Source organism: Diaphorina citri, unplaced genomic scaffold (genome assembly GCF_000475195.1).
Source record: "Diaphorina citri unplaced genomic scaffold, Diaci psyllid genome assembly version 1.1 scaffold879, whole genome shotgun sequence".
Taxonomy (NCBI): domain Eukaryota; kingdom Metazoa; phylum Arthropoda; class Insecta; order Hemiptera; family Psyllidae; genus Diaphorina; species Diaphorina citri.
In genome coordinates, this window is record NW_007378311.1 from 32875 (window position 1) to 60472 (window position 27598).

Genomic DNA, 27598 nt, shown 5'->3' on the forward strand with positions numbered 1-27598 from the left:
ATACACGCAAAGGTGTACCTATTTTAACTATGTTCTTCTGGCAAAAAGAGATTATGGGTAATTTGGGTACCCATTTCGAGGACGTTCCTCTGACAAAAGGACATTGATGACTGAGGACAAGCCAAACTTGCTTTCCTAGACAGGAACAAATAAATATAAATATCTTTAAAAATACTCCAAGAATTTTCTGATTCAGTGATTTTTAAATTCAGACCCTCTAAAAGCTCACCTCCTTCTCCCGTTTTTCCCCACGTCTGCAGATCATCAAGTCCATTTCTGCAGTAGGTATTTGATTTAGTGATGTTTAACTTTGGGCTCTCTAATTTTAAAACTCACTCCATTCTCCCGTTTTCGCCCCCCCAGGTCTTCAGAAGATGGACGGCATCTACGGCAGCATCATCGTCCGTCAGGCGCCCTCCCAGGATCCGAACTCCCACCTGTACGACTACGATTTGACCACCCACGTCATGCTGCTGTCGGATTGGATGCATGAGGATGCTATGGAGAGATTCCCGGGCCGTCTGGCTGCCAACACTGGCCAGGACCCGGACACGCTGCTGATCAATGGAAAAGGACAGTTCACTGTGAGTATCAAATTGAGAAAAGGCTTCATTAATTCCCGATCTTACCTCAGAGAGTTTTCACTTAATCCAGAGCCTTGACAATGTGTTACCTCTTATAGTGGATTTCACCAACGACTTAATGAGAGATTTAACTAATGGGACAATTTTCAATGATAAAAAAATTAGTTTTTCATGATCCAAACAGGAGTTTTTAAAAACTCCTCCTTTTTGGATCACTGAAAACTCTTTTTTGGATGATTAAAAACTCCTTTTTAGATTATTAAAACATCCTTTTTGGATGATTAAAAATTCTCCCATTAGTTAAATCTCTCATTAAGTTGTTGGTGAAATCCACTATTAGAATAGAAGAATAGAATAGAATATACCCTGTTTATACTGCCAGAATGAGACTGAAAAGTCCCTTTACTCCCGCAGTCTAAACAAGGTCTCATGTATTTGGTACAAAATAGGTGTAATTTTTTATACCTCGGCCATACGTCGGCCACAGATGGCCACGGCCACCATAAATGTAGTTCAGATGTAGAAAATGCGCTGACTATGTCCGATTGCGCGAATGTGCCTGGCAGAATTGGAGTATATTTTCGAAATGGTGGAATCGGTATACATCGGAATTTTTGGGGTTTGGCTCATTCGAATACTGCTCTTCCGTTTGCCCTGCAGAAAAGATGACTTTTTCCTGCCTGGAGTCTATTTGAAACAGTGGAATCGGTTTGGAATTTTTAGATATTGGCGCGATCGGATGTTTCCCAAAAATCCCAAATTAACAATTCAGGTCGGGCTTCAACTTTCGTTGTATCTTCTAATATTTCCCTCCAATTACTGACTTTCTAAGAACAAGCTGATATATAGGTATAGGTAGGTACCTACTCCTTATCGTCAATTGCACAATTGCATTGATAAACTGTTATTCTTCTATTCAATTTTCTACGAAAGTGAGTAATGGTACCTCCAGCACCAATCATGAGCTGAGTGAGCTTAAATTAAGGATGATTTTGTAAAAAAAAAAAACTCTTGGCTCAAAATCAGTTGTCCCCTAAAACATCAGTTGTGTGCCACGTCCATATTTGTTTAGGACTATTGCACTGCTCCTCCACAGCTAAAGACTTTCTGTATTAAACTATAATCTTTTTCGCCCATATTTCAGGACCCAATGACCGGCTACAGCACCAACACCCCTCTGGAGACTTTCACCATAACCCCAGGCCGTCGTTACAGATTCCGCGTTATCAACTCCCTCGCCTCTGTGTGCCCAGCTCAACTAACCATCCAGGGACATCCACTGATCACCATATCTGCTGATGGAGAGCCCGTCCATCCCGTGGTGGTTAATACGATCATTTCCTTCTCCGGTAAGTGGACAGGGCTTAGGTGTGTTAAAAGGATAGGACTTCTAGTAAATGAAGGGGTTAAGATAACTGGGACAGGACTTCTTGTAGATGTAGATGAATAGTTGAATAGAATAGAATATAGGTACCCTGATGTTTATAGGTACTGCCGAAATGAAACGTAAAGAGTCCATTTACACCAGCAGTCAAAACAAGGTCTTGTTTATTTTGTGGGGGTTTTCATGTTCCCAAAAATGTTGTGGTTGACTGAGGGGGGGGGGCAACGGAAGTCCAATCGAGTGACGTCCGCAACTAGTCGACGGCTGTCGATCGATCCATGCTGTCGAGGCAACTTTCATCGAAACCATCGAGCCGTTTTGCTACGAAAATCAGATATTTTTAAAGCGCAAAAGGAACTTTTTACCATCTACTAAATATTATTAATGTACTCTTTTTTGTAAATGATTGTATTACTTACAAAAGGCATCTTGCCGTAAATACATATACCATATACCATTATTCTACCATGATTATGGTGATTATAATGGGTACCACCTATCTTTCTAGTATTCCATGGTCTGGGAGCAAGTTTGCTGGGTGGCGTAATGATGATCTGGTTTAATATGTATATTGGTTAGCGGTAGATTCTTACATCTACCGCTTAGCGGTAAATAACCCGTCTTTCGGGGCTCTTTGCCAATACACCTAAGCCTTTGAGTGGGCTTTTTGTGTCTAACTGAGCTCAGAGATCCGGGGCTGATTAGTGGTAGTATGCTTTATGGTGTTTTTTTTATCACATCCACGTTCCGAGAGCAACTTTGGCTGGGTGGCTTACTGATGCCCTGATATAATATACATGTACGTTTTGTAGTGATCTAGTAATACTAGTTCTGTGATAGTGAACTGAGAGGTTTAGGAGAGTGTGGTATCAAGAGAGTGCAACAGTTGGGTATTCTGAGATACGCCCGGGGCCCGTACCAGCCCTCCAGCCGCGCACCCACCTACGATGTTGGTCTGCCCCAAGGAGTGGTAAGTGGATGAAATTCAATCTCGAGCTCAATAAACTTTGGGCTGAACCCTCCTCGTCTAAATCTTTAGCAGAATAGCTCAAGTTTGTGTCGACTGAGGAGGGAACAGCTCAGGTCATTGGCAATTAATTCTTTCATAGATCTTCTTTCTTACACAAACTTGAGCTATCGACACAAACTTGAGCTATTCTGCTAAAGATTTAGACTAGGAGGAGGGTTCACTCGTCTAAATCTTTAGCAGAATAGCTCAAGTTTGTGTCGACTGAGGAGGGAACAGCTCAAGTCTATGGCAGTTCATTCTTTCATAGATCTTTTTTCTTCTTATGACAATATTGCTTCTTGTTCCTTTCGAGCTTTAAGCTTCAAGTATGTGGATGATCTTCTCCAGTTTTCCAAGCATTTTTGATTTCCATTATGGTATTTTCAATTTTGTATTTTTTTTTTATTTTATTTTATTTTTTTCAATCCAAATTTCCGATTTGTGTCCCAATCTATCATGTGTCCCCCCCTCCCACAGGTCCTCAACCCACTGGACGCCGTGTGTGACCGCCCACGTACCGACGCCATCTGCGTCAACCAGCTGAAGAACGCCAAGGAAGTCGACGAAGGTCTGCTCCAAGAGCGGCCCGATGTGAAGATCTTCCTGCCGTTCAAATTCCTGCTGTACCGTCCCGAACAACTGTTCCAACCTCACCAGTACAACAGATACCTAGGTGAGAGAACACAGCAGATAATGTAGATTTAAATATTAAATAATGAGCTTTTACCCCTATAAACATAAATCACCTAGGTGCTTAGTTAGTGACAAAGGCGACAACAAACTAGGTAGGTATACAATAGTTGAGCACGTTGCGTTTTCTATAAGGGGTTAACTTTTATTATCAAACTATCAGCAATGTGGAAATCGAAATCGAAACTTTAGCTAAAATTATGGGGTCTGTTTTGTCTGAATTCCTGGTATCTACTTAGGTATGCAATGTGCAATAATAGAAACATTGGATACAAAGGATCTTCTAAAAGGGCTAAAAGACGAATAGGCCAGGAAAATTAGACTTTGACTTGGGAAAAATTAGTGAAAAAAGGTTCCTCTTCACCAAAAGCTTCGGTATGTGACCCTGAATCAAAGGTCCCCTTAAATTCCTTGTACACTTGACCACTCTTTCCGCCAAAAAGCACCGCCAAATATGACCTTTTTTAGTTTTTCTAAAATATCTCGTGAACCGTTCATCCTAGAAAGAAAAGCTCTTCTTATACCTAGGTAGATACAAAATAAAATATTTACTATTCTAATGTGCCCCCTCCCATTCCCCTCCCCTCAGTCGCTCCCGGAGGCGCCCACGTTATCAGTCTGATCGATGAGATCTCCTACATCTCCCCGCCCTCCCCCATGCTGTCCCAAATAGACGACATTCCGCCCGAGATGTTCTGCAATGGCGACAACAAACCGGCCAACTGCGGCCAGAACTGCATGTGTGTCCATAAGGTCGATATTCCCATGAACGCTATCGTGGAGGTGGTGCTGGTCGACGAAGGTAAGACAGTTTTGAAGGAAGCGATTTTTTACTTTACTTGATTAAAGACTCGGTAACTTTGTGAAGGTCCATTGACCAAGGCCAGAACTGCATGTCCATAGGGTCGACATTCCCATGAACGCGATTGTGGAAGTCGTACTTGTTGATGAAGGTAAGATTGAGTTTGAAGGAGGCGATCTTTTACTTTGTGGCGCGCCAGCACCTTTGAGCGTCTTTGAGCAGCCTATGACGTTTTGTTTTTTGCTCTCAGTTTATTTGGAAAAGGAATGACTGATTTAAAATATCTGCTCTGGCCTACAACTTTTTCTTAATGATAATTTGACAATAGACTTCTTAAGGGCAAGGAAACCACTAAGTGAGGTTACCGCTGGAGGCGTTCTCTACTCCGTAATTCCGAACCCTTAGATCTCCATTATTATGTGGCCAAATTCTAAACTGACTAAGAATCAAATTCCATGAATCGGTTTGCCCTCCTGTTTACCGGGTGAGAAAAGAGATCCAAAGGTGTGTCCACACTGTCCACACATAGTTGACGAGGCGAATTTATGTTGTCGAGGCAGTGTACGATTTCATTCAAAATGTCGATCGACGGACTATGGACACACCTTTAGACAGAGGACTGGTTCAGTCCTAATCAATCCGTCCAACAGATCTGCTTGACCACTTCACCACCTAGTCATATTGTAACATTAATATACCTTTTTAATATTATTTTCCAACATTATACTTGATTCTCAATCTCTCTTCCAGTCCAACAAGCCAACCTGTCGCATCCGTTCCATCTGCACGGCTACTCGTTCAACGTCATTGGTATGGGCCGCTCCCCGGACCGCAACATCAAGAAGATCAGTTTGAAGCATGCCCTGGACTTGGACAGACGCGGCCTTCTGGACCGCCACTTCAATTTGCCGCCCTCCAAGGACACCATTGCCGTCCCGCATAACGGCTACGTTGTGTTCCGATTCCGCGCCGACAATCCAGGTAAGGCCGTTTCTTGACCCTAAACTTGGCAGAGATTTTTTTTTCTTCTTGGCAGAGATCAATTCTTCATGTGAGTCTGGAGTAATTGGTGTGAACATCACGAGGTTCAATTTTGTACAGAATTGTTCGTCAGAAAGTTCATTTTTTTTTTTTTTTTTTTTTAAAGATGAGGTTTTCCCCCCGGGGTGAGTAGGTAGATTTTTTGAAAGGGTTTTTTTAAAGATGAGTGTTTCACCGCCGTTTTTATTTCGTAGCGATGAAACAACTGCTACATTGGACGCTTGTGGTCTGTGTCGTAGCTTGCCCATCCCGTAGTATGCCTCTCATCAGATAGGCGAGAAGAGACACAATACTTCCCATTTCATTAGAGATTTCTTTTTGTTACATCCAAAAATACGGACGTGGTTCGTCTGCAGACTAGTGCAGACGCCATTGAAGTGTGAAAAGCGTATCCAAATGGATACAATACCAAGATAAGGGTTTTAAACTTTCAACAAGTCAGCCTAGTTAGCTCGGCCGGTTTCGTGGATATATATAAGCTCAACCCATCCTTTGGGTCATTTGCCCTTAAACCTAAGCCTCGGAGTGGGATTTTTGTGTATGGAGTTAAGCTGCTCGGAGGGTTTACTTTAGAGACAATTACCATGAAAGAATGATGTACGTAAGGGAAGTGATTTTAGGAAGAAATCAAATGAAGCCGGTTAAAAGTGGATGTAATAGTCAGCCTAGCTAGCTTGGAAGGTAGCTCACCTTGTAAGCGCTAAATCGCCTGCCTGTGGCGGACTTTCTAAATAGATAAGGTTGATTTTCTCCTATCTTGTCCTTCGCCTCTTCGGACGATAAGACATCAGTAGTTATTGCTCCCTCTATCTACTCTATCAATTGGAACATCATTTTCGTGATTTTCAAGATGAATTTCCTTCACTGATTTACTGATTATTCGTATTCTTATTAACCCTTTCATTTCTCTCTTCAGGATACTGGCTGTTCCATTGTCACTTCTTGTTCCACATCGTCATCGGAATGAACCTGGTCCTGCACGTCGGTACAGCCGCCGATTTGCCGCCACTGCCCGAGAACTTCCCGCGGTGTGGCGACTTTTTGCCGCCCGTCAGTTTACACTGAGCGCCGCCCGCGCTAGGAGGTTAAACAGACGGCGGGTTTCACCAACGACTTAAATAGGAGATTTTACTATTGGGAGATTTTTTTGAGTCAAAGGAGTCATTGAAACAAATGAAAAATGCATTAATTAATGAGTTAAAGGTGTTCGCAAATGATTCAAAAATTCATTCAAACGATTCTATTTCGAAAGAAATTATTCAAATGATAATTCACAAACACATTTGTCCTGTCTAAATCTAGAATTTATTATCTTTTTATTGACTACTTTTTGAGTTAAAAAATCTGCTATTAGTAAATCTCCAATTGAGTCATTGGTAAAACCCTCCAAAATCTTTCTCTCCCCAATCGATAAGTGGGAAAGTGGTGCGAGGGAACCTCCTTGATGTAATCCACAATAAAATTATCAACCAAGTTTAATCTCTCTCGAATTTGAAACCTGTGTACAGCCAATATTGAAAGTTTCGTTTTGAGTCAAGAGAGTACCTAGAGTCTGAACAAGTAATTCTAAAGAATACAGGAAATTAATTTAGTGATTTTGTTGGAAATTGAATTTACCCATGTTTTAGAGGTTGTGAAATCTAGCAATAAAGTAAATTGAAATTGAGTGTTTGAATTTGAGTAAATTTAAATCTAAACTTGAAAATTGAATTTAGGAATGTTTGATTGATAAATCCTAGAACTAGGTACCTAAAAAGGGGCGTCATTGAATTATTCCATTTTATTTTCACTCCCTTGACTCAAAACGTCTCTAGGCTGTCACAAAACACGGTGGGTAAAAAGTTTGTGTCTGAGATGTGTTGCTCCAAAAACTAGATGGATTACTTATCTGGCTTTTATCGCCGTATGGGGCCGATAATTGAAAATTGAATTTAGGAATGTTTGATCTGACTGGCCAAATTATAAAACGAAAACGCTCAGATAGTGTTAACTTTTTATCCGCCCACAATATTGGTACCTTAAAATTCTTAGTTCAAAATAGAAAAAAAGTAGGTCAGTTGCATGTTTTTGAAAATCACAAGGCCCGGTTTTTTTCCTTTCATTGATGACGTCACAATTCGAATTCAACGAGCACAAAGAAAAATACGCGGGATTCTTTGTTTTCAAAAATATAATATTGGCTAGGGACAATTCCCATGTAAATATATTATATTTATTTTAAGTTTATGGTTAAAAAAAGGCGAAAAATATTAATGTAAATTCCGTAGTTCGTAAAAAATCATTAATAATATTCTTCCCACTCTATTAAGCCATATTATTGTTAATTTATTTTAATTAATAATTAGTTTAAGTAGAGCTATAAATATCAAAAATTGCATTTCACTGCCACACTATGTTATTAAGTGCACATCTATTAATATAATTTTACGTAGTTATTACTAGGGAGGTTTTTTTTAGGAACTTTATCAGGTAATGGTGCCTTATTATTTTTAACAGCCCGAGAGTTGAAAGTCCTATGCTTTATATATATTTTCAACATGAAATTGTTTTAACTTTTAAATCATACGTTTTATAATATTGAATATATTTTGTCATGGCATGGCCTTAAGAACAATAAAATCGGATAACGAACAGTAGTGACTAAATAATACATAATTGACAAACCAACAATTTTAGGTCTCAGGCGGGTTCATTTCTTCTTTCAAATTCCAGTCATTTGAATTTTGTACAAACACATTGTACCTACAACGGGAACTTTAAAAGTTCTGTTAAATTAATTTTATATAATTTTTATTTGCCATTATTTAGGAAAATAAAAAATTCTTTTAATAAAGTTTGTAAATAAAATTAATTACCGATATCTATATCCCTAGTTCTGTTAATTGTAATAATCATTCTTCTAAATTAAATCGAACGAAGTATAAGGAACTTTATCAGGTAATGGTGCCTTATTATTTATAACAGCCCGAGAATTGAAAGTCCTATGCTTTATATAGTAATATACATATTTCCAACATGAAATTGTTTTAACTTTTAAATCATACGTTTTATACTATTGAATATAATATTTTGTCATGGCCATAGTGACTAAATAATACGTAGGTAATTGACAAATCAACAATTTTAGGTCTCAGGCGGGTTCATTTCTCCTTTCAAATTCCACAGTCATTTAAATTTTGTACAAACACATTGTACCTACAACGCGAACTTTAAAAGTTCTGTTAAATTGATTTTATATAATTTTTATTTGCCATTTTTTAGGAAAATAAAAAATTCTTTTAATAAAGCTTGTAAATAAAATTAATTACCGATATCTATATCCCTAGTTCTGTTAATTGTAATAATCATTCTTCTAAATTAAATCGAACGAAGTATAATGATAAGCTCTTGTTGGCATTCGTATGATTCGTTGAAAAAAATTGATTTGGTTTGAACTTTGATTCTTAAAAGAACAAAATTTCCGAAAGAATTAAATGGAAATAAATTTCAAAATTCCCTTCCAAATTTATTCACTTTCTTTTCTACTTTCCCCCGAAATTTTTGAAAGATATCCAACATCTTCTTCGATAATTCCCTTCTTTCCCTTTCTTTTTTTTTATTTCCCACTTTTTATATTATTTTTATTTTCAAAATTATTTGGCATGACAGTGATTTGCGATTGAAATGTAAAGTTACCTAAGATTTTTTTTTTTTAATTTAAGATTTAGACAGTAACATTTACCATTATTATAATTATCTACCTAATATTACCAATTTATTACCATTTTAAAAAACTTCTTTGGACTTAATTTTGAACTAAACTTATAAGGTACCAATAGGACTGTAGTTTTATTAGGAAAATTTGATTTTCTACAACAAAAATACTCTTAAAATATTTCTGTTAGGTCCGAAACGTTTCAGATCATTTTGGACTATGCCTGTAATCCATTAAGACTAGAAATATTAACAATGTTATTCTATTTTGTTGGTGTTCATCAACAAAATTTTGATATTTTACCAGATGGCCCAAAAGTAAGCGGTTCGAACCTAACCGAAATATTTTACCAGTCAAAACCAAGTCATTATCATTTCTACCATATTTTTTTACTTTTTTTTCTAATCATCAAGAACTATACCAACAAGGAACTGAGCACTATGACTGATAGGTCATATTCATGGTTATGTAAAATATCTATCTAATTTGACTTTTCCCGAATTATTAGCACATTGGAAAAATTAAAATAAACAGTTCATTCCTTGAATCCTTGACATTTGTAATTAAAATTGTATATGGTTACCATTTATTCATCTATCATTTTCGTATCCATTGATATATTTCTTCAGGGGCTTTCTTTATGTCTCAAATGCGGGAGCTCTGCTTTTTAAGCTTCATTATTTCAACAACTTTAATTCAAATTTCAGAACTTTCATTCAATTCAGTTTAATTCAAATAGGTAGGTGTCTTCCTTGTTCCTCAAAATGTCTCGGAACTTTTTAGTCGTAGGTAGCCCATTACATACGATTTTCTTCAGATGGTCTAAAAACTTCAAAATTAGGTGGTTCCCTATTTTTAGGGTTTCGCTAACTTGTTTTCTACGACTCCACTTCCCTCCCTGAATTTCCCTTTTTTCTACAGAGTTCAATTTCTTTTTCATGACAACAGACTCCCTCCATACTCATTTTTATATTTTTTTAAATAGTTACTTACTGTTTTTGTACTTACTCTTTTTTAAAGAAAAAAATTAAACATGAGAAGAAAAAAAAATTGCTCTTCGCTTTCCAATAAAAAAATTTCCTTTGAGCTAGAAATAGTTAACATTTTTGTTTTTACCTGAGAATGATTTTTTGTAAAAATAGAAATTGAACAACTTTTGATTCCCAATCAAAAAGGAAAAAACTATTCGAATACTCACGAAAACATGTTATTGTAGAAGGAAACGAAAGAGGAATTTAATAAAAAAATAAATGAACACTTGTGAAGTATGTATTTTATAAAAAAAATAATTGTCGAGTCTCTTGAGTAGGTAGGTACCTATTTTATTTTCTTCTTTAGAAAACAGGATTGATCGATGGATTCGATGGTCCCTACGCACTCTTAAGTTTGGCTCTTACACTAGACGAGTTCATTAGTCTAAATTTCTAAAATGGACTTTGGGCGCCAAACCAAACTTTTTAGCGCCAGTCTAGTTGTATTGTTTGGTAGCGCGTCTGCCTTGTAAGTGCTAGGCTGCGGGTTCGATTCCCACCCGGGGTGGATTTTATCCTGAACGGATTATTTTCGTTCTCCGAACGGCTGGCTTTCTCTGATCCTGTCCTGATTCTCTCTTCGATTCCGGGTCGGTGTGAACATAGCAGTTATAGTGGCCTCTGTAAAATCTCTTTAAAAGAATAATTTAACAGCGCAACGGGCCAAAATGGATCAGGTAGGTCTTATAATAATGTGCACATTGCATACTCAATTAGATACCAGGCGTTCATAAAAATGAGAACTAAAAAAAAGAAGCTTTTTCGAGTATCCACCATCATTCAACCTCCTTGCTCGTAACGCGGGAAATTTCAAACATTCAACGAGCACATAAATTTTTATCAAATTTTGATCAATTTTTTTTGGAAGTCGGCATTCTTCAAAATTTCAAGGCGAAAAAGGACATTTTTGATCGTAAAGTAGCTGCCTTTGTCCCGTCAGAGTATTTCGTAACTGTTTCAAAACCTTTTTCTTATCAGGCAGTGATTTCTTGTGACAGAATGTTCTAACTTTCTCTTGCTGTCTGCTGAAGCTGAACACTTTGATCGGAAGCTTTCCTGACCGTTTTTGCTAGCAATGGTCAATGTAGTAATGAAAGAAGTGTTACTTTTCTATCTGTTCCTAATAATTTGTACTCTGACACAATGTCTGGATGTTAATGATGTCATATATGCTGTCAACGCAGGTACGTAACAATCTTGAGAAATTGGTGATATGAAAATGCCAATGCCACCTTGGCAGTGAGTCACTGAAAAAGCTATTTGGTTTTTGAAAGAATGCCACTAAATTAGATGCCACTTTGGCAGGGGAACTTTAATTTTTCATGGGAACTTCATGACTCCTTGACTCCCAATTATTTTATTTTATAATTTATCAAGTATGTCAACTATAACTATGGACATATTAGTTTAATAAGGAGGTAGGTATTACTTAAATCTTGATGAGGTGAACAATAGTTTGTACCTTTAGTCCAGGTACCTGAAAATAAAAAGGGAATTTTCCTGTGTTGACTCAGGTGCTTATGTTGTATGACTTTACTGATAATGGTCTGTAATAATGGTACTTGGTCATGTAGTTATTCTAGATCAGAGGTTCAATTCTATCTGAAACAAACTTTGTCAAAATAAAAAAGGTTTGTTCTTAGAACAGCTGGCTTTTTCCAATTGTGTCCTTCTCTCTTTGATTACTGGGTTGATATGCTTACAATAATTTATTATATTTCCTTATTTTTCAGGTGGTGATGTTCACGTAGACAAAAATGGCATTCGATATGAAAAGGATCCATTAGAAGTAGGAACTGCATCAGACTATGGAAAGCAACTATTTATCGGACGTGTAGATGTTCATGATCAAGTCTTGTATCAGACAGAACGGTATTCTCATAATACATTCGGATATGATATCCCCGTTACCGAGGATGGCAACTATGTGATGGTGTTGAAGTTCTGTGAAGTCTACTTCAATGCACCTAATCAGAAGGTAACAGTCAGTCTAGTTAGCTTGGAGGGTAGGCTGCCTTTAAGTGCTAGGTGGCAGGTTCAATTTCTATCTGGACAAACTTAATCCTTAACAGGTGTATTGTCTGTTATTTTAATGACTGGCTTTATCCTATACTTTCCTCCTCTCTTTGATTTTACCTAGCTAGCTTGGAGGGTAGGCTGCCTTTAAGTGCTAGGTGGTAGGTTCAATTTCTATCTGGACAAACTTAATCCTTAACAGGTATTGTCTGTTATTTTAATGACTGGCTTTATCCTATACTTTCCTCCTCTCTTTGATTTTTGGATGATAACACCTCAGCAGTTACAGTTTCCTCTATCAAGTCTAATCCTTTGTTTATATTTTTTTTTTTTTTCAAAAAATGGTAGGTACAAAATAAAATATTTATTATTCTAATGTGCCCCCTCCCATTCCCCTCCCCTCAGTCGCTCCCGGAGGCGCCCACGTTATCAGTCTGATCGACGAGATCTCCTACATCTCCCCGCCCTCGCCCATGCTGTCCCAAATAGACGACATTCCGCCCGAGATGTTCTGCAATGGCGACAACAAACCGGCCAACTGCGGCCAGAACTGCATGTGTGTCCATAAGGTCGATATTCCCATGAACGCTATCGTGGAGGTGGTGCTGGTCGACGAAGGTAAGACAGTTTTGAAGGAAGCGATTTTTTACTTTACTTGATTAAAGACTCGGTAACTTTGTGAAGGTCCATTGACCAAGGCCAGAACTGCATGTCCATAGGGTCGACATTCCCATGAACGCGATTGTGGAAGTCGTACTTGTTGATGAAGGTAAGATTGAGTTTGAAGGAGGCCTACAACTTTTTCTTAATGATAATTTGAAAATAGACTTCTTAAGGGCAAGGTAACCACTAAGTGAGAGTAAATTTATGTTGTCGAGGGAGTGTACGATTTCATTCAAAATGTCGATCGACGGACCATGTTCGGACACACCTTTAGACAGAGGACTGGTTCAATCCTAATCCATCCGTCCAACAGATCTGCTTGACCACTTCACCACCTAGTCATATTGTAACATTAATATACCTTTTTAATATTATTTTCCAACATTATACTTGATTCTCAATCTCTCTTCCAGTCCAACAAGCCAACCTGTCGCATCCGTTCCATCTGCACGGCTACTCGTTCAACGTCATTGGTATGGGCCGCTCCCCGGACCGCAACATCAAGAAGATCAGTTTGAAGCATGCCCTGGACTTGGACAGACGCGGCCTTCTGGACCGCCACTTCAATTTGCCGCCCTCCAAGGACACCATTGCCGTCCCGCATAACGGCTACGTTGTGTTCCGATTCCGCGCCGAGGGACTTTGCATTTCATTGGCAGAAGATTTGTGAAAACATAAATCGGTTTGAGACTTGAAGAAATTAATATTAGGTGTACACGCAAAGGTATATTTATTTTAAAGGTATATTTAAGGTATACACGCAAAGGTGTACCTATTTTAACTATGTTCTTCTGGCAAAAAGAGATTATGGGTAATTTGGGTACCCATTTCGAGGACGTTCCTCTGACAAAAGGACATTGATGACTGAGGACAAGCCAAACTTGCTTTCCTAGACGACAGGAATAAATAAATATAAATATCTTTAAAAATACTCCAAGAATTTTCTGATTCAGTGATTTTTAAATTCAGACCCTCTAAAAGCTCACCTCCTTCTCCCGTTTTTCCCCACGTCTGCAGATCATCAAGTCCATTTCTGCAGTAGGTATTTGATTTAGTGATGTTTAACTTTGGGCTCTCTAATTTTAAAACTCACTCCATTCTCCCGTTTTCTTAATTTAGTCTGCTTATAGGTAGTGTTTTATTTCATTTTATTTCTCTCTCTGCTTACAGGTGTTTGACATTGTTCTCAACGGAGACATTGTGATTGTTCCCGAATTGGACATTTTCGACAAGGTCGGCCGAGGTGTGGGTCATGACGAGTACATCCCGTTCACCATCAGCAAAGGTCGCCTGTTTTGCAACGAGGAAGAGTCGGACATTCGGGGAGGAAAGATCCGCGTCGAGTTCATCAAGGGCTTCCGAGACAATCCGAAAGTGAATGCCATTCTCGTTGTGAAAGGAAAACTGGAGGGTAAGTTTTGATTTTTGATATTAGTTTGTTAGGAAAGTCTCCTTGATAATATTGAATTAGCGCCTATAATTAAAAAAAAAAAAAAAAACTGGTAACATCAATCTGCTATTAGCGAATCTCCAATTGAGTCATTGGTAAAACCCGCCAAATCTCTCCCCAATCGACAAGTGGGAAAGTGGTGCGAGGGAACCTCCTTGATGTAATCCACGATTATCAACCAAGTTTAATCTCTCTCGAATTTGAAATCTGTGTGTACAGCCAATTGAAAGTTTCGTTTTGAGTCAAGAGAGTAGAGTCTGAACAATTAATTCTAAAAAATACAGGAAATTAATTCAGTGATTTTGTTACAAATTGAATTTACCAATGTTTTAGAAATTGTGAAATCTAGCAATAAAGTAAATTGAGTGTTTGAATTTGAGTAAATTTAAATCTAAACTTGAAAATTGAATTTGGAATGTTTGATTGATAAATCCTAGAACTACCTAAAAAGGGCAAGTCATTGAATCATCAAAAAATTGTCCATCTTTTTTTCCATTTTATTTTCACTCCCTTGACTCAAAACGTCTCTAGGCTGTCACAAAACACGTGGGTAAAAAGTTTGTGTCTGAGTTGTGTTGCTCCAAAAATTAGATGGATTACTTATCTGTTACTTATCGCCGTATGGGGCCGATAAGTCAGGCTGGCCAAATTATAAAACGGAAACGCTCAGATAGTGTTAACTTTTTATCCGCCCACAATATTGGTACCTTAAAATTCTTAGTTCAAAATAGAAAAAAAGTAGGTCAGTTGCATGTTTTTGAAAATCACAAGGCCCGGTTTTTTTCCTTTCATTGATGACGTCACAATTCGAATTCAACGAGCACAAAGAAAAATACGCGGGATTCTTTGTTTTCAAAAATATAATATTGGCTAGGGACAATTCCCATGTAAATATATTATATTTATTTTAAGTTTATGGTTAAAAAAAGGCGAAAAATATTAATGTAAATTCCGTAGTTCGTAAAAAATCATTAATAATATTCTTCCCACTCTATTAAGCCATATTATTGTTAATTTATTTTAATTAATAATTAGTTTAAGTAGAATAATTTACTGTGAACAATAATAGTAGAGTTTTTTTAGTTGACTTTAAAGGAGAAATCAACCAGTAATCTACCCTTGAGATATTTTTTCAAAACTAAAAATTAAATTTATAAAAACTTTTAAAGAAAAAAGTTCAACATTACTGTAGGCCTTGGACTTTTGCTCTCTGGGTTTCACTACATCTACCCTTTTAAAACTGCCTTAATTTTAACAAATATACCTCAGCTAAAAATATCAAAAATTGCATTTCACTGCCACACTATGTTATTAAGTGCACATCTATTAATATAATTTTACGTAGTTATTACTAGGGAGGTCGGTTTCACTACATCTACCCTTTTAAAACTGCCTTAATTTTAACAAATATAGGGTAAGTGTACCATTTATTCGCCCACCTAAAAAACGTACCATTTATTGGCCCACCTGTGGGTCTACGCTACATAAGTCTGGTTCAGTTACAGTTTCCTCTATCAAGTCTAATCCTTCTTTTATATTCTTGTTTAAGTCTAAAACTCCCTTCTTGGGCATTTCTTATTTCGTGGATTAAGGAAAATACTTGGTTCTGGAATTTCTGAGATTAATAAAAAGTACAAAAGTTGATCATAACAGCTTTGCAGCTGGAGATTCCAATCTTTGTTAATGTGTCAAAATACTTCAGATGAAACTAACTGATCAAAACACAATAAAATTAAAAATCAATCAAAATCAAATCATGGTATCTTTGTGGTAAAGCAGAGAGCTTTCTCACAACTTTGTGGGTATCACATCATAATTATTATCGCTCGTCTCTTCAACTTGTAATGCCACCACTGGTCGCTACTTGATTAAAGTAGCTACTCAATTGTCCTCACGAGGCTGAGAACTTGTAATGCCACCACTGGTCGCTACTTGATTAAAGTAGCTACTCAATTGTCCTCACGAGGCTGAGTGCACCCCAAACTCCAAGCACAGAGCTGAAAAAAAACCTTGGCCCCACTGGGACTCAAACCTGGACCTACTGCATGCAAGCCTAGTGTGATACCCACTTGGCCACGGAGGTTGCTGACTCAATAAAATTATGTATCTTTTAATTTAGTCTGTGCTTATAGGTAGTGTTTTATTTCATTTAATTTTTATTTCTCTCTCTGCTTACAGGTGTTTGACATTGTTCTCAACGGAGACATTGTGATTGTTCCCGAATTGGACATTTTCGACAAGGAACTTGTAATGCCACCACTGGTCGCTACTTGATTAAAGTAGCTACTCAATTGTCCTCACGAGGCTGAGTGCACCCCAAACTCCAAGCACAGAGCTGAAAAAAAACCTTGGCCCCGCTGGGACTCAAACCTGAACCTACTGCATGCAAGCCTAGTGTGAGACCCACTTGGCCACAGAGGTTGCTAACACAATAAAATTATGTATCTTTTAATTTAGTCTGTGCTTATAGGTAGTGTTTTATTTAATTTTATTTTTCATTTCTCTCTCTGCTTACAGGTGTTTGACATTGTTCTCAACGGAGACATTGTGATTGTTCCCGAATTGGACATTTTCGACAAGGTCGGCAAGATTGGTTTTCTTATTTGATTTGTATTCAGGTTTGTCACGGTTACTCGTCATTATGATTGGCAATTTTTAGTGGGTTATTCGGAGACTAGGATGTTAGCTGTCATTAGTTAACAATACATTCTTCCGTGTTGTTTCAATGTATGCATCTTTCTAAGACGCTACGAATGCTGTGTGGTTTGTAGGTACTTAAAAAATTAAGATTGGTTTTGTTATTTGATTTGTATTCAGGTTTGTCACGGTTACTCGTCATTATGATCGGCAATTTTTAGTGGCTTATTCGGAGACTAGGATATTAGCTGTCATTAATTAACAATACATTCTTCCGTGTTGTTTCAATGTATGCATCTTTCTAAGACGCTACGAATGCTGTGTGGTTTGTAGGTACTTAAAAAACTTTTATTTATCTAGAAAGCTACTAAGTACCAGCATAAAAAATTCATTAATATTTATGTGGGATTTCTGTTTGTAAAACATGCAACAACTTTTTATTTATCTAGAAAGCTACTAAGTACCAGCAGAAAAAATTCATTAATATTTATGTGGGATTTCTGTTTGTAAAACATGCAACAACTTACAAGACTTGTAGGTTGATTCGAACAAAACGACAAAATATCGAAAATTACGAATAGTAGTAAACACTAATCATCTGTATTGTTATTTAGTTATGTAATTATGTTTATAATCATTTATGTTTAGTATCAATATTCTTGAGGAAAGGATTTTTTTTTTACCACACTGGTTAGACTCGGGGTCATAAGTACTTTTTACTTTTTTACTCGTAGGTTATGTTTTTCTTTGAAAAACGTTATACGAATAGTAGTAAACACTAATCATCTGTATTGTTATTTAGTTATGTAATTATGTTTATAATAATTTATGTTTAGTATCAATATTCTTGAGGAAAGGATTTTTTTTTTTACCACACTGGTTAGACTCGGGGTCATAAGTACTTTTTACTTTTTTACTCGTAGGTTATGTTTTTCTTTGAAAAACGTTTTAGTAACACTTGCAAATGCCAAAGAGATAAAATAGGTAATAATTTTATAATTATCTTTGGAGACAAGTTTAATTTGGGAATTGAAAATAGCAACAGATGGTAAGTGAAGCTATCGCCTTTCTGTTACTTCTGTATCTTAACAGTTCTGAGTTTAGGAAAATTTTGATTGAAAGTAAAAATGTAAAACAATCCGAAATTAAAATAATTTATTATTTCCGTAGGATAGACTATTAAAAAGACCAATATAATGTATCTATATATAGTGTGTTTATTTACTATGTTGAGTGTACAGATAAGTAAAGTTTTCAATTCCCATTCATAAATTCAATAATGTATTCCTCCTACGAAGGAAGAGCACAAATCAACCTGTTAAAGTACTTGAACTTTAGAGATTTGTAATATTAAGTACCTATATTAAACCCATCTTGTAATCTATACTTTTCTAATGGATCCAAGATCGAAATAACATCTTTTTTATGACATCACAAGTCTAGACAAGTAGGTAGATGTTGGAAAATTTATTTTCATACATTTCAAGTCGTAAATTTGAAATTTCCCAATTTATGTTTTTATTCCGTTTAGGAAATGTAAGTAGGCAGTAGCCTACAATATTCTGATGGATAAGTTTCGAGTTATAAGACACGGAAAAAAAGAAATAAATTTGATTGAAAACTTTTTGCTGATTCAAAGGAAAGCGAGTATCCCTAAGAGGGAACGGGAAATTTCTATTTTTAGGGACTCACATTTTGATGTGTCGAGATGAAAAATGATAAAATACTTACGAAACACTGATGGAAATGAAGCAGGAGTAAATGGATATAGGACCAAAGATATAGTTGCGAATAAGTGCTCAAACATACACTTCTTGAGCTCTCTGAAGTTTACGAACAATTACCTATTTCCTGATGACTCGGCCCTTGATCTTAGATTAAATTTACTCAAATGGTCCATAGGTTTGTCACGAATCCATTTGTTGACTTCAATAGAACAAACTGACAAAATTTAAATATTCGTTTTTTCTTACTTTTAGTCAATGCTAGTTGTGAATGCAAGTTGTGTTTATTCTTTTTGAATGATTATCAACATTAAAAATAGTTCTTATGTCTATTTAAGTTTTTCTAACTTTTCTGTGTTATATGATTCCCTCTGTGTTATAAATTACTTAACTGAACGAAAGAAAAAATATATAGTAGATACCTCAGGGTAACTTGCGAACTTGATGGAAGGTCGCTGCGATCCACCGCGTAATTCCCGGAAAGCTGAGTAGATTTTAGTGAAGAGGTCCTCGAGTGAACACATTTGGATGTGGATGGTTCCTGAGATGTGATCGAGTCCATAGGGGTTTCTTCCTCAACTATGGTGAAAGGAGACACAGCCGGGAACTGGTTGGCCACAATCGGAACCCAGCACTGTTGATGGCTCGTCCTCACTGGAGAGTGGTCTGTGAAAGAAATACGACAATGTGACTTGGGATTTTTCCAAAGAACAAATAAATCTTCTTCTTTTTCCTCGCCTTTTATTGTGTTCAGATAGGGTCGGCGTTTTTCGTCAGCCTCTCAATCAGCCCTCGGATTGTAAGGTGATTGCTTTCGGATGACATTTAGTTTTGGCTTCGAAAGTTTCACGAGTGGATGCCCCTCGTACTCACTCAACCTTTGCTATTTCTTTAGCAAGGGAAATTTAAGGCTGATGTCCTTCCTGTTTAAAGTCCCCCAGCCAGACTGAGCTGGTCTACTCCCTGTTTAACATCTCCCAGCCAGACTTAGCAGGTTTATTCCCTGTTTAACATCTCCCAGACAGACTTTGTGTTTTATTGGTTAATTGACTTTGCTACTTACTTTGTGATATGTTGGAAAGATTTTTCTTCATCGAGCTATGCGTGGACGTAGATACCTCTAATTTATTTTAGTTTTTAGTACATTCCATTTTCCATTGTACAGTTCTATTTACATCCCTGTTTTGTTGAATTGATTGAGATGATTGATTTATTTCTCTCATAAATATACCACATAAATATTATACCTACTTGGATTTTCATTCCGTTGGAAGTTCAGTGAAAAATTACACCGATTTGATTGTGTACAAGTACAAGATTGATTTCTTTCCTAAAACAATCAAAGTCTTTTCCAAGTATGACCTAGACTTGGGAAAGAGACATTCAAAACGATGCCAAAAATTGGCATCGTTTTGAATGCAAAAAGACATGTAGACAATCAGTGTTGTTGTAATTTTCCGATTTCAATCATCTTAATTAATTGTATTATGTAGAAATAATAAATTACAATAACAAGTTTATATTCTGATAGAACATGATATTTTTGTTCTTTTCTTGTCTCTGCTTGTTCATTAGTACCTATTTAATTTTAACACTTGGTAAGTAAAGTGGGCATTAGATGCTAATGAATTAACAAATTAACATTCAAAGTTATGGGTGATTACTTATTTTATTAGTTATTAATGCCATATCACCACTATTGCTACTTGTACTTAGAACCTCCCAAGCACCAACTCTCAATATCAGTTTGTCATATCTCAAGTGAATTCGATGACAATATTTCTGGGCATTACCTATTTCTTTATTCTACAAGTGTTCCGTCTTTCCACCATACGAGCTAGGTACCTAGTTGATTACTTATTTTATTAGTTATTAATGCCATATCACCACTATTGCTGTATGTACTTAGAACCTCCCAAGCACCAACTCTCAATATCAGTTTGTCATATCTTAAATGAATTCGATGACAATATTTCTGGGCATTACCTATTTCTTTATTCTACAAGTGTTCCGTCTTTCCACCATACGAGCTAGGTACCTAGTTCTCGACTTTCTTGATGTCAGTATAATTTTGCTGTGCACATTGCATAATCAACCTTATTTGTCAGGCTCACATACAATGTAGATATCCAGTTCGTTCTGTCGTGTCTGGGGGGGGGGATGTAAATAGAGAAAATAATCACACAGGCAAACCAATTTGGTTTTTCTTCTTTATAATAGCTAACATAAAATCACAGAATAATTCTTTCTATTACTATGATACAACATCAACTTTGTCAAACACTATGTACATTGTAACATAACAGTAGTTTTTTTTATTTATTTTATAAAACAACATTGAAACATAAACATTATATAATAACACAAATAAGTAATTTTTTATGAGTCAATTCATAAACTACGAGTACATCATTGCTTGTTAATTAAGTACTATCAGCCTTTGAATTTTGAAAATGGATCATTCAGAAGTAAATATTTTGCAATTTTGGAACTCATGTGGTTATTCTACCACTTCTAGAGTGTCTATGTACTTATATTCCCATTATTTTTTTTTTCTTTTTGGCATTTGACGAGAATTTATGCTTAGCACAATTAAAATTCCTGTCCAGCAAAGAGAGCATTTCTCACTTGGGAAATTGAATTTCTAAAAAGGGAAAAATCGGCAGGATATTGAGTCTATTCTACTAACTACAAATAATGTGACCTAGACCTTGTTCTCTTACCCTATCTTCTTGACTAATTGTGGTGCAATCATAAATTAATTCATTTATATCCTTCATTCAACGAGTCAAATTATTTTCATATTCTTCCAACCTGAAGTAGGTACCTATTCAAATTGTAGTGAACCTTTCACAGATTCCATTTACTTCTTCAAAAATACTCCTATGAGTTGAATAGTAGGTATTAGGTAAATAACGAAAGTAAATTGATCAACAGTAACACAAGGAGAGCTCCAGACGCTCCAGTCATGAATAGGCAATAGGTTCAGCTTAAAAAATACATTTACTCTTTTTTCCTCACTTTCAGTTGGAGATATTCCAGTAAATCAATCAACTCTTCAAAGAAGTGAAATGAGGAAAGCTAAAAGTCGAGAAGAACTATCGTCCTCCAAAGCATCATTGATAAGTCCAGCAAGGAAAACACTTTCACGTTCAATATCCGTTCTTAGTCCATGGACCCCAAGATCTAAGAAATACAAGAACGATATAAATTATACCTATGATTCTGGGACTACCACAAAACCACCAAGATCACCCTCAAAGAAACCCAACGGACCAATAGAAACACACAATGACAAAAGTAAGAAAATGAATGGGGAAATCAAAAGTAAAAAACAAGAGTATAGCAAACACAGATATTCATCAGGAACGCTTCCAAATCCCAAAACGTCGACAGTAAAAGAAAGAAATGAAAATAGTCCAGATAATTTTAACAACTCAAAAAGTAAATTAAAGTTTGTCGGAAAATCAGGGTCAGGAGGAAATTTCAGTAGTAAAACTTACTTAAGAAAAAGCCAAGAAAGTTTAAACAGTCAAGATTACATAATAGGCAATCCAAGAAGGACAGATAGACACAGGAAAACATTTAATTCTGAATCCAGTGTAGAAAGTAGTCAGCCCGATGAGGACATTTCGTTGAGAGGCAGAAACAGCAGTCACAAAATTTACACTATTCCAATAAAGCACCAGTCTGGTATTTTGAGATCCACTACAATTCCTAGGAATACTAGGCTTCCCTCTAGAACCTGAGATGTATTAACCAGTGTTTTGTTTGGTCAAATATAAAGCAGTTTAAAAACACTAATCAATTTACGTAAAAGTATGGTAAACTTGAGCACGGATAATATTCCTAAACTTTCGTCATGTGGATCGAAACAAGTAAAAACCGTGGTGATATTATAGGTAATGATTGTTAGGATAAGTTCATTTTGCACTTTCCTAATTACCACTCATCCAATCAATTAAATAATTTTACTCAAAGTAGCACTATTTAACATAAGTAGTACCTTTACAGAATATTCTACAGATCTATGTATATTTTAAGGCTTCAAGCCACAATTTTCATGTTAAAAAGTACACTATGGTGAAAAATATAAATTGGCAATAATATTCTGGGCTATTTTCACACGAATTTGAAAATAATTGACAGATGACTCGTAAGCGCAAAGTTTCATTTTACTTTTTATTTAGAATCACACATTGAATAGTTAATAATTATGTTAATATGGATTGTAATGTTACTTTACAAAATTATGAGATAGACTGATGATGAAATCATTCTAAGAATTCTACCAATGTCGGTCATGTATTACTTTATTTTATTAACAATACATTCTTCCGTGTTGTTTCAATGTATGCATCTTTCTAAGACGCTACGAATGCTGTGTGGTTTGTAGGTACTTAAAAAAGTATTACTTTACTTCTCCGTAAGACTTTTGGCAGACTAACATTTATTTTACGAAAAACATTTAATATACCTACAGACATAAATAGAATAAAAAAAAAGATAAGTAGCATCACTCACACAACAAATCTGATTATATTGACGTATACTTAAAAAACTGTAGATCATATTTATTTCAGAAAACTCACAAATTAATTAATTATTATTGTTTATTTAAAATTTAGTTACCCCCTTCAAATCTTCAAAAGAGTGATTGTATTTTGGATTTAGAATCAAAAACGAAACGAAGTAAAAAAAGAAAAGAAAATTAGCAAGTTTTAATCAAACAGTTTTCACTAAGAAAAAAGAAGAAAAATATTAACCCTTTATCCATTTGAACTTTTTGTAGCAAAAAGAATAGGTGCCAATTTCTTCACGAAAGCGAAAGAAGAAAATGGATGCAAATATTCATCGTAACAGAAATTAACAAAGTAAACATGTTCAATATAACTGTATTTAATTTGAATAATTATAATAAACAGATATAAAATATAGGTATAAATAATAATATTGTACCAGGTGGTTCAAAGAAACCGGAGACTTTTATTAGATTTCTATCTACTTTCTATTCCCCCCACCCCCCATTTTTTTAAATTTATTTGGAACTAGAGTAAGTTTAGCATAGTAGCTATTGTGAAAGTTTCGTCTGATTGGTAATCTAGCTATCACTAGATTACCAATCAGTCCATCTAAATAAAAATCAAAGTAAGGAGGGAGGGATAAAAAGATCTGAGGCTGATTTCGTTTTTCAATAGAAGTTTCCGGTTTGATTTGACTCACTCTGTAGATAGGAAGTAATTTCCTTATACCTAATAGGTAATAATAATTAAAAAGGACCCAATTTTATAAAAACAAACCAAATTAAATAAAAATGATAGGTATTATTTTTGTGGTAGAATTTTCCAATGGCGGTCTATGAAATTTTGACACATTTAAGACAGAGGTTGTAACGGAACTGTGACTTAACATGTAGGAAGTAATTTCCTTATACCTAATACCTAGGTAATAATAATTAAAAGGGACCCAATTTTATAAAAAACAAACCAAATTAAATAAAAATGATAGGCATTATTTTTGTGGTAGAATTTTCCAATGGCGGTCTATGAAATTTTGACACATTTAAGACAGAGGTTGTAACGGAACTGTGACTTAAGAACACCCAAATGTTAGGGAAAGTTGGGTAGACATATTTCTACATTGGGATTTGTAACGAACGATTTTAAGGGCTTTTTTTAGTTACGAAAGTTGTATTGTTTATTATTACCTATTATTATCACATATATTTTTTTTTTCTTTCCTTTAAATAAAAAAAAAAAAAATGTCAAATTAAATCCACATAAGTTCAATACTTTTTATCATTATTGTTCTTTGCCAGTTCGTTTTATATCAAAGTCTCATTGACTTAAGAACACCCAAATGTTAGGGAAAGTTGGGTAGACATATTTCTACATTGGGATTTGTAACGAACGATTTTAAGGGCTTTTTTTAGTTACGAAAGTTCTATTGTTTATTATTACCTATTATTATCACATATATTTTTTTTTCTTTCCTTTAAATAAAAAAAAATGTCAAATTAAATCCACATAAGTTCAATACTTTTTATCATTATTGTTCTTTGCCAGTTCGTTTTATATCAAAGTCTCATGTTTATACGTAGGTATAATTAAATATAAAATAAGTATTTACAAAATTATGATTGCCAACTGTGGAACATAAAATAAAATGACGTGCGGTATGAGACACAACACATAGGAGGAAGTACTGTTTAGTGTAAGAGAAGGGGAAAAGATATGAATACAGCAAGCTGGAGAATATTGCCTTCTAATTTTGAGCGAGATTACAAATGAACATACACAAATAGAATATCATACTTTGTATATGTATAGTGAACGAGTATTTGAAATGCGGAAAAGCGGAAATAATGAAAATTGTGCTGTGAGCCATAACCACAAAACAAATGTAGTTTGTGTTGTTTATTTTATTGACTGACTGACTTAGGTGTTGAATCATTCATTGTTTTATTTTTTTTCCTTATTTTTAACCATGTTGAAATATTTGGTTATTTAGAGACTTCTCAGAGAGGGAGCAGGAGCAGACAACCTTCCAATCTGAAATCAGAAGAGAGAATGAGCTCTGACAAAAATCTAGGTATAAAGAAACCTCCTGTTGACCCCCTACTACCAAAACTAAAGCAGGGGATCAGGGGAAATGTAGGGGGTTGAGAGGAGGTTTCTCCTATATTTTGACCATGGACCTCATTTCTCCTTCAACTTGCAAAGTAGAAGGTTCTCATTGATTCCACTGTGGTTAGATCTTTTTTTCAATTTCTTCATAGTGAGATCGCTGTGTCCGCAGTTTGTTCGATGTAAGTTGTAAACAAAATATTTACATAAGTTTGAAATAAATTTTTACATAATTCTCAATGTTTCCATGGATTGTCTGTCCTAGGGATTTTAAGATCTCATTTAGGAGTCTCGAAGTACTCTCAAAATTTATCCTATATTGTATCAAAATACCAGAAAAAAGGAATTATTTTAATTTTCTGGTATTTCAGACAACCTACAGGTACGAATCTCTAGAATTTATCGACTTACCTGAAGAATAAAATGCTTGGTTTGTAAAGGTTTCTCCTATATTTTGACCATGGACCTCATTTCTCCTTCAACTTCCAAAGTAGAAGGTTCTCATTGATTCCACTGTGGTTAGATCTTTTTTTCAATTTCTTCATAGTGAGATCGCTGTGTCCGCAGTTTGTTCGCGGTATCCGCGGTCTATTCGCGGTATCCGCGGTCTATCCGCGGTCTATTCGCGGTATCCGCGGTCTATTCGCGGTATCCGCGGTCTATTCGCGATATCCGCGGTCTATTCGCGATATCCGCGTTTTGTTCGCGGTATCCGCGGTTTGATCGCGGTTTTTTCGCGCTATCCGCGAATTGTTCGCGGTATCCGCAAATTGTTCGCGGTATTCACGGTTTGTTCGCGCTTTCCACGGTATCCGAGGTTTGTTCGCGTTTTTTTTTTTCTAAATAATTTTAATATCAAAATCAAATTGAAAATTATTAACATTTCGGGGCGTACATTTCTCCTCTCTTTCTCAATTTTACTTGAAAAATAAATAGGTAATAATTTTATTTTCAAAATCAAAGTCTATCAAAATTTTACGGGATTACATCCCCCCTCTCTTTCTAAATTTTACTTTTTTTTGCTCTTTTAATTTGTAATAAAATTGTAATTAAGTGGGCAATGTTTTATTTGACATCAATTACATCATAGGGTAGATAAATAGGTTGCATAGCCCTAAACCTGCACATTTCTCTCTCGTCAAATTTGCAGACGTGCCCAAACTCCCCCAGCTTGAGCTTGAAGACGAGGACGTGAGTGAGGAAGTGCACAAGCACTCCTCCACCAAACGGCGACCGAGCGGGCCTCGAACCCCGAACCCTTACACGTACGAGAACCAGCTCCTGCTGCCCATTATATTGACGATCACGGCCGTTGTGCCCATTGTGTACTGTGTGTGTCGCCTGTGATGACCCCCTGTGGGAGTGAAAGGTGTGGGACTTGGGAGTAATGAAAGGGAAAGGGTGTGAGAATAAATCTTGCATATTGTTGAGCGTTCATTAGCAACGGACAGTATATTAGACTTACAGTAGAACCTCGATTATTTCAACTAATTGGACCGGGGGTAGTTGAAATGATCGAGGTTGAAATGATCCTATGATATTTCCCTCTCATAAGATAGGATTATCCCTTGAAAGATAGAAAAAAAACAATGGATTTTGGAGTTGAAATAATCGACGTTCTACTGTACTTTATCGTGGATAATCGTTGTCGTGTTCTACTATACAACCTCTTCTGGGGCTTTCAACACAGCAACGAGTGTCTATGATAAAGTCTAATCAGTTGAAGTATAGGTGATGTTTAGGAGCAAGAAGCTGTGGAAATAAGGCCCGCTCCCACTGGTCGTGAGTTTCATCCGATTTTTTTCCGAGTGTCTTGTAGGCACAATGTAATTTAATTGAGAGTGTTCCCACTACACCCGACACGATTTTTTTTTTTTTCGACCGACACAAATGTCCTTGTACTTTGTTTCGAATACTTTATTCAGACTGCCAACGTGGGACTGAGTAGTATTATCTTGTCAGTAGTTTCAATGAAGTCTCGATGGAAAACAAGTACAGAAGTGCATTAGTATTATTTGTTTCTATACAGTCCGAATCCAATAATTATTATGAGGAAAGAGAGAAAAAAGTCTATAAACCTGCCTCGGTGGTGTAGTGGTCAAGGCGCTCGCCTGGTAAACAGGAAGGCGCGGGTTCAATCCCAGCCGAGGTATGGAATTTTATCCTCAATATAATTTGAGAATTTGACCACAATAATGGTAGTAGCCTACTGCTGGAGTAAAGGGACTTTTCAGTCCTATGCGAGCA

The 27598-nt window shown here is 36.0% G+C and overlaps 2 protein-coding genes and 1 long non-coding RNA gene across 3 annotated transcripts in view; 2 read left to right on the forward strand and 1 right to left on the reverse strand.

Annotated features, from left to right (window-relative positions):
- The window catches only part of LOC103512743 (laccase), a 31641-nt gene extending 25066 nt beyond the window's left edge, over positions 1-6575 (forward strand). Inside the window, exons 8-12 of the mRNA XM_008477523.3 lie at positions 2820-2938; positions 3455-3650; positions 4257-4469; positions 5220-5450; positions 6427-6575. Of these exons, the coding sequence (XP_008475745.2) occupies positions 2820-2938; positions 3455-3650; positions 4257-4469; positions 5220-5450; positions 6427-6575 (908 nt within the window). The remainder of the gene's footprint in view (positions 1-2819; positions 2939-3454; positions 3651-4256; positions 4470-5219; positions 5451-6426) is intronic.
- A 4511-nt stretch (positions 6576-11086) lies between these two features.
- LOC103512742 (malectin) lies at positions 11087-27433 on the forward strand. The gene is made up of 4 exons (XM_008477522.3): positions 11087-11419; positions 11969-12213; positions 14085-14325; positions 26502-27433. The coding sequence occupies exons 1-4, from the start codon at positions 11311-11313 to the stop codon at positions 26696-26698; spliced, it is 792 nt and encodes a 263-aa protein (XP_008475744.1). The 5' UTR covers positions 11087-11310; the 3' UTR covers positions 26699-27433.
- On the reverse strand, positions 17826-20778 carry LOC108252810. Its single transcript, XR_001809595.2, has 3 exons — positions 20764-20778; positions 19844-20570; positions 17826-19147 (listed from the first exon to the last, which is right to left on the reverse strand). It is a non-coding gene; the product is annotated as an uncharacterized LOC108252810 (long non-coding RNA).
- Positions 27434-27598: the final 165 nt, after the last annotated feature.

Coding starts and splice junctions, on each gene's coding strand:
- LOC103512742 (XM_008477522.3), top strand. CDS start 11,311: ATGGTCAATGTAGTAATGAAAGAAGTGTTACTTTTCTATCTGTTCCTA. Junction 11,420..11,968: donor CATATATGCTGTCAACGCAG/GTACGTAACAAT, acceptor CTTATTTTTCAG/GTGGTGATGTTCACGTAGAC. Junction 14,326..26,501: donor TGTGAAAGGAAAACTGGAGG/GTAAGTTTTGAT, acceptor TCAAATTTGCAG/ACGTGCCCAAACTCCCCCAG.